The following is a 7,386-nucleotide window of genomic DNA, read 5'->3' as shown; positions in this document are numbered from 1 at the left end:
TGAAAATAAACCCCTCTTCAAAAGAATCCTTCTTCCCTTTTTTATGATTATGGGGTCTTTCAAAGATGGGGTTTACTTTTGAAAGAGCTGTGTCTACACTAATTTTCTTTCAAAAGAAGCAGTTTCGAAAGAAGAATATGCAAATGAGGCTACATATATGTAAATCTGCATGTCATTTGCATTTCAATTTCCCTCATTTGCATGCCTCTTTCGAAAGAGGAATGTAAGTGCAGACATAGCCTAAGGGTACATCCACACCAGGAATTAACTTCAAAATTAACTTCGAAGTTAGGTACTACTTCAGATTACACTGTAGAGAGTCTACACATGTTTTCCCTTACTTCAAAGTTAACTCTGAAGTAAGCAGCCCAACTTTGAAGTCCTTACTCCATTCCTGGGTATTGAGCAGTGTCCTACTTTGAAGTTTAACTTCAAAGTAGGGCGTGTGTAGACATTCACCTTCGAAGTCTGTTACTTCAAAGTTATTTTTGTAGTGTAGACGCAGCCCCAATAAGAGTCACTAGATAGCCCTCACAACTCAGGCTGTCAAGCCTGGGTGCTTGACAGCCTGAACTGCAACACTTAAACAACTATTTTTAGACTATAACCATGAACCCCACTGTTAGTCCAGGCTCAGAGATTTGCCCCCAGGTTCAGTATAGAAACCCAGAGAGCTGAGTTACTCTGCACCTCCCAGAATGCCAGAATTCATGAAACATTTAACAGAGTAACTGAGCTTCACAAGCTCACAAACTAATAATCAACTGGCTTGACATACTTAATGATGCACAGTAGAGAAGTCATCCAGCCAGCTTCTGGTTAGCGCAAACCCTTGTCTTTCATATATTCATTTTCATGCATGTATATGGCAGGGGGTGAGACAAGAAGAGTTGTAGGAGTACAGGTTGAACCTCTAATCCAGAGCTCTCTCATCCAGCAACATCAGTAATGTGGGGATGACCACTTATTATGACTGTGGCCAAGTTTCCCATGGTCCCTTAAAGTTTGTTTATAGCCACGAGTCTTGGCTGTCAGACTATGTCTACACTAGCCCAAAACTTTGAAATGGCCATGCAAATGGCCATTTCGAAGTTTACTAATGAAGCTCTGAAATACATATTCAGTGCCTCATTAGCATACGGGCGGTTGCAGCACTTTGAAATTGACGTGGCTCGATGCTGCACAGCTCGTCCAGACAGGGCTTCTTTTCTAAAGGACCCCGGCAACTTCCAAATCCCCTTATTCATAACAGCAGATAGGAATAAGCGTATTTCAAAGCTGCCAGGGTCCTTTCAAAAAGGACCCCCATCTGGACAAGTTGCGCAGTGGCGAGCCACATCAATTTCGAAGTGCCATGGCTGCCGGCATTCTAGGAAGTGCTGAATATATATTTCAATGCTTCATTAGTAAACTTCGAAATGGCCATTTGCATGGCCATTTCGAAGTTTTGGGCTAGTGTAGACACAGCCTCAGTGTTTGGTGCTGTAATTTACCTCTCCATGTCTTCTAAGAGCCCAGTAAGCAGTGGAAGTGTTGATATCATCCTGTGGTCTGGCAAATTCTCTGATTCAGCACAGGTCAGCTTCTGAGGGTACTGAACTAGAAAGGTTCAACCTGTACTTGATTTCTAGTAATTTTCTTACCCTCTAACAAAACAACCTTACCCTTTCAGTTGTCTGTTGCTACATATGTATTTTCCATGAAAATTCAACTACATTTTAACTGACAAACAGCCATTATTTTAAAATAGTTATTACATAAAATTGACACTCAGACAGTGCTCTCATTTAACCCTTAAAAAGAGCATCAGATGACATTTGACCAACAAGATGGATCCTGCCCATTAAGCCAGTGGGTCCATCTGACAGCCCAGCAGGAACCTGGGCAGAGCTCTCTGTCTGTCTCACCCCCACACACCACTCAGCATGACCATCTGAGGGATTATATGCTTCACTGAGGTCAGCCATGGTGGGGTGAGGAAAGAGGCTTTATGCCTTGCCCCCACCCCAGCACAGTCTCACAGCTCCCAATGGCCCATTTTTGCCTGAGCTGTGTTTGCCGGGCAGGCAGCCACACAACCCCGCCCCCTAACCCCACATACATATGCCTCCCAGGGCTCATGACCCTCAAAGAAGCACATGGCCCCTGCAGTCAGCTTCTTTGAGCAACATGTGGGGACATGGAAGGCAGGGACCTAAGCAAGTGCCTCCTGGCCAGAGCCTGCCTCTGGTACCCCTGCCTCTCACTTCCCTCAACACTGCACACACCCCCTCCTGCACCCTACCCCATGTAACCAAAACCCTCTGCACTTACACTCCTAAACTCATACCCCCTACCAGATCCTGAACACCAATCCTCTGCCTCAGCTTATAAGCCCCACCTCAGCCCCATCTCTTGTAATCACTGCCAGATCCTGCATCTCCTCCTAAGCCCCTTCTGCAGGTCAAAAATCCTCTCCTGCACCCATAATCCCTCATGGACACTGAGCCCCTTCCCATATCCCAATCTCCTGCCCCAGGTCACAAACCCCTCCTTCACCCAAATTCCCTCAGAGACCCCCATGCCCTCTCCTTTACCCCAATCCCTTCCCCTGATATTCTTTCTTCACCCAAGCTCCATCCCAGACCCCGCACCTCCTCCATTAATATCATGGAAGAGTGCAGCCCTTGACCACTTCACAAATTCTTGGAGTGTCCCTCCATCAAAAATGTTTGTTCATCATTCCTTTAAAAGGGTGATCAAAATGTATGTGAACCTCCCAGGGATTTAATAATTTCATATCGTCTGGGTCTAATATAATTTATTCTGGTATAAATCTGATTTTCTTGTAAAGAAATCAATGGTTTTATAATGGGGCAGCTAAAAAAAAGCAAAAGACAAAGAGCAAAAGTAACAACCAATCTCATAGGCTGTATCCTGTGCATGTAGTAGATTAACTTTTTCTATCATGAGTTTATTCTTTTCCTCTTTTCATTAAATATTCAATACAACACAACTTGACTATGAGGAGAATGTTTCTAATGTTCAGTCTGTTGGGGAACTGTATGAACAAACACAGAATCATCCCCCAGAACCTACACCATGTAGATAATTAGCATGATGCACCCCTAGTCAAGGTTTATGGGAAATGGGCTGTAAGTATAAATATGCATAACTCAGAAATGCCGTGGACGCCATGTGGCTTGTGACCTATCATTTTAATGGTATAATTCGCTGGATCTATAAATCCTACTTTTGAGTGTGCGCATCATTTTGTAGTTCAAGTTAGAGGCATTATCAACATATTTGCGTTCCAAATGTTTGTCTCAAAGGGAGGTATGGCTGTGCTGCTGTGGGAGCATGGCGTGTGAGGGGAATAGCAATACTTGGCCAACTTAATGTGTGTGAAGCCACATCTAAAGAACTTGGCTGTAAGCATCCAATACAAAAGGCAGGCAATGGCTGATTGCCTTAAAAGGACATGGACAAGTGAACAGCTCATGTCTCCATCTTGGAGTATACTCTCACAATGGAATTCCCTCCATGGGGAAAGATATAAATAGCACCCTGAGGTTCCTCCATCTTTGTCCTCAGCCTGCCTTGGAAACTGCCTGACACACCTTAAGAAATACACAGAACTATACTGGAGACCCAAGTCAGGATCAGATCAATACCGATATAATATATTGGTATATTATATATATGATATAAGCCGTGTCTACACGTGCACGCTACTTCGAAGTAGCGGCACTAACTTCGAAATAGCGCCCGTCACGGCTACATGCGCCGGGCGCTATTTCGAAGTTAACTTCGACGTTAGGCGGCGAGACGTCGAAGTCGCTAACCCCATGAGGGATAGGAATAGCGCCCTACTTCGACGTTCAACGTCAAAGTATGGACCGTGTAGTCGTTGCGCGTCCTGCAACTTCGAAATAGCGGGGTCCGCCATGGCGACCATCAGCTGAGGGGTTGAGAGACGCTCTCTCTCGAGCCCCTGCGGGGCTCTATGGTCACCATGGGCAGCAGCCCTTAGCCCAGGGCTTCTGGCTGCTGCTGCGGCAGCTGGGGATCCATGCTGCAGGCACAGGGTCTGCAACCAGTTGTCAGCTCTGTGTATTTTGTGTTGTTTAGTGCAACTGTGTCTGGGAGGGGCCCTTTAAGGGAGCGGCTTGCTGTTGAGTCCGCCCTGTGACCCTGTCTGCAGCTGTGCCTGGCACCCTTATTTCGATGTGCGCTACTTTGGCTTGTAGACGTTCCCTCGCAGCGCCTATTTCGATGTGGTGCCGTGCAACGTCGAAGTTGAACATCGACGTTGCCAGCCCTGGAGGACGTGTAGAAATAAGCTATTTCGATGTAGGCTTCACGTGTAGACGTAGTCATAAAGGCCTCTGTTTAGAGTAAGCACTCAGAATCCACCAAATTTTTAGGAGAACAGAATTAGCAACTCATTTGCTCTTTTGTTTGATTTGGTAACTCATTTTGATCTACTTGTTCTTGTTTATAACCACTTAAATCCTGCTGTTTTGCTTAATAAAAACTCTGTTAATTATAATCAAACTTCATATAAATTGCTATTACCTGGCAAGAGCTACTACCGTGCACATTTATCTCCCTTTCATTGATAAAGGAGGCTTACCTAGTGAGCCTTCCATATGAAAATCTTTTGCACAGAGAGAGACAAATGTATTTGGGATTCGGTCCCTTCTGTGGTTTAACAGCGTCTGCATTGCTCTGCAGGAGGGAGGTTACTCCAGCTCTGTGTTTGGCTGGAAAAGACCAGAGGATATGGCCTTAGAGGAGAGTGTGATGGGGCAGCTACAGGGAGCAAGGTGGGGGCTAGTGGCTTTATCAGCACACCAGGGAACATTCCAAGGGGTCTTCCGTGACCACAACCCATCACAATTTGATACAAACTTCTTAATGAAATGACTGAGTTCTGTCTTCCTGTGTTTTCATATTGCCTTGCCAATGCAACTACCTGATCCACCCCAAAACTGAAAGATACCTTACCACTGGAGGAGTGCAAAAGATGAAATGAACTCAGAAACCAACATTGGGCATTTTAACTGCTTTTATTAGACCATACTGGGGCATTTGAAGAGAGCCTTGCAATCAAGTTTTTGTCATTTCACCCAAATCTGGGGCAGCAGTCTCCCTTTTGTTCTGTTCTCACTTAACGGGCACAGAGGCAGGGGCGACTCTTGTCTTGGTGGCTCTCCTGCCATTCCTCTTCTTGGAAGGTAAAGCCGCAGGCTGATTTAAGGGCAGGGCCCCACCCTGGGAGATGGTGACGCCTCCCAGCAGTTTCTTGAGCTCCGAATCGCTGTGGAAGGCCAGCTGCAAGTGCCGTGGGGAAATCCGACGCTTCTTGCTGCGTGCAGCCACTTCCCCAGCAATATCCATAATCTCGTGTGTCAGGTATTGAAGCACCGCAGCCATATAGACTGGAGCTCCAGCTCCAACACGGTCTGCAAATTGCCCTCTGCGGAGTAGCCTGTCTATGCGACTGACAGAGAACAGCAGCCCAGCCCGGGAAGAACGGGTGACTTTGGCTTTAGCCACCTTGGGGTTTGAAGTCTCACCAGAGTGCTCGGATTCAGCCTCAGACTCCATCTCAGACATGTTGCACACTTCTCCTCTAGCAACACTTGTGTAGCTTGTCTGAATTATTACTTCCTTGGCTTGCCTTGCCTGGTTTTCTTTCCTTTCTTGATTGGTTTGTCAAAATATTTCTTTCCTTGTCTTGTTTGGCTTTGTAAACTTACTTGCCTATGTTCACCTGATCTTTCCTTCCTTGTTTTGCCTCCTTTGCTCACTTCCTTATCTGGCTTGGTGAAGTGTAGCTTGGGTAAGCCAACTCTTGAAAAGCAGGCAGATTATCTACTGACCTTGTCTGAGCTCAGGACCTTTTATAACCTTGGCAGAAGTGAAAACCTACTTTCTGATTGGTTGGTAGTGAGCCAATGGGAAGCTTGATTCTTTATTATCCAAGCAGGTGGAAACATGTCATCCTTTATGATATCATTGACTCTCCCTTTAACTGAAGCTTTAACCAACTACTTAAGATATTTATGTCCAAAACAGGCTGTGAAGAGCTACAAAATATCTCACAAGACTGGGTTACTGGGCAGCAAATGACAGATAAAACTCAATGTTGATCAATGCAGAGTAATGCACCCTGGACATCACAAACCCATCTATACAATACAATTATTGCATTGCTAAATTATCTGTTACCACTTATGAAAAAGATCTTGGAGTCCTTGTGGATAACTCTCTGAAAAAAATTCACTCAATGTTCAGCAGCAATCAAAAAAGTCAACAGAATGTTGGGAATCACTGGGAGAGGGATAACTAAAACAAAAGATCTCATATTGCACTCTGTAAATTCATAGTACACCCACAACCTGAACACTGTGTGCAGAGATAATAGATATGAAAGATATATTGGATTTGTCCAAGGCTTAGAAAGGAAAAAAGGTATTAGGGATATTCAACAGAAGGTCATCAAGTCCAGCCCTCTGCCCTCTTGGGAGAGCCAAGCATGATCCCTTTTTTTTTCAATCTATTTGCCCCAGATCCCTAAATGGGCCCCTCAAGGACTGAGCTCACAACCCTGGATTTAGCAGGCCAATACTCAAACCCCTTTCAGCTCTGTGAGAGGTGTAATGGTTGCCATATAAGAAGTGATTAATCATACTGTGACTTTTCATCTTAAGGGATATGATGAAGATATATAAAATCATGATGAGTGGAAAAATAAAAAAGGATTTTTTTATTTCAACAAAAGGACTAGAGGGTCGCCAAATGAAATTAATAGGCAGTGGGTTTAAAACAAAAGAAAGTATATTTTTCACACACCATGAAGTCAGCTCCTTGCCAGAGGACACTGTGAAAACCAAGACCATAACAGAGTTCAAAAAAGGACTAGATAATTTCTGGGAAGATAGATCTAGGGGTATTAGACAGGATGGGCTGGGATGCTAGCCCTACACTCTGTTTGCAAGAACCTGGAAATAAGCAACCAGATGGATGACTTAATCATTGCCTGTTTTGTCCCCTCTCTCAGGAACACTTAACATTGGCCACTGTTGGAAGACAGGATACTGAGCTAAATGAACCTTTGGTCTGACTCAGTATAGTATGGACCTTCTTATGCTCATCACATCCACTCCTAGACACATTCATTTGTAATTTTTTTTTAATTTCCTAAATTACCAATGTGGTTTAACGCTTTAATATTATTAAACAGACCAGGGTGGATAAAAATGAATGGCCACATCTACACTTGGGCAAAACTTCAAAATGGCCATACTAATGGTCAAATCGGAGAATGCTAACGGGGCGCTGAAATGCATATTCAGCACCTCATTGACATGCCACTGGCTGTGGCACTTAGAAAGTGTC

General features: G+C 44.5%; 1 protein-coding gene across 1 annotated transcript; it reads right to left on the bottom strand.

Moving 5' to 3' along the window:
* Positions 1–5,148: 5,148 nt before the first annotated feature.
* On the bottom strand, positions 5,149–5,601 carry LOC142013518 (late histone H2A.2.2-like). The gene has a single exon (XM_074995046.1). It carries the CDS (start codon positions 5,599–5,601, stop codon positions 5,149–5,151), a length of 453 nt encoding a protein of 150 aa, XP_074851147.1.
* Between the last annotated feature and the right edge of the window lie 1,785 nt (positions 5,602–7,386).

This window comes from Carettochelys insculpta, chromosome 1, assembly GCF_033958435.1.
Source record: "Carettochelys insculpta isolate YL-2023 chromosome 1, ASM3395843v1, whole genome shotgun sequence".
Lineage (NCBI taxonomy): Eukaryota > Metazoa > Chordata > Testudines > Carettochelyidae > Carettochelys > Carettochelys insculpta.
Note: the sequence above shows the minus strand (reverse complement) of the source record. Positions and strands in the feature narration are given on the sequence as shown.

What these genes read in the sequence shown, in the direction of transcription:
- LOC142013518 (XM_074995046.1), bottom strand. Translation starts at nt 5,601, where the DNA reads ATGTCTGAGATGGAGTCTGAGGCTGAATCCGAGCACTCTGGTGAGACT.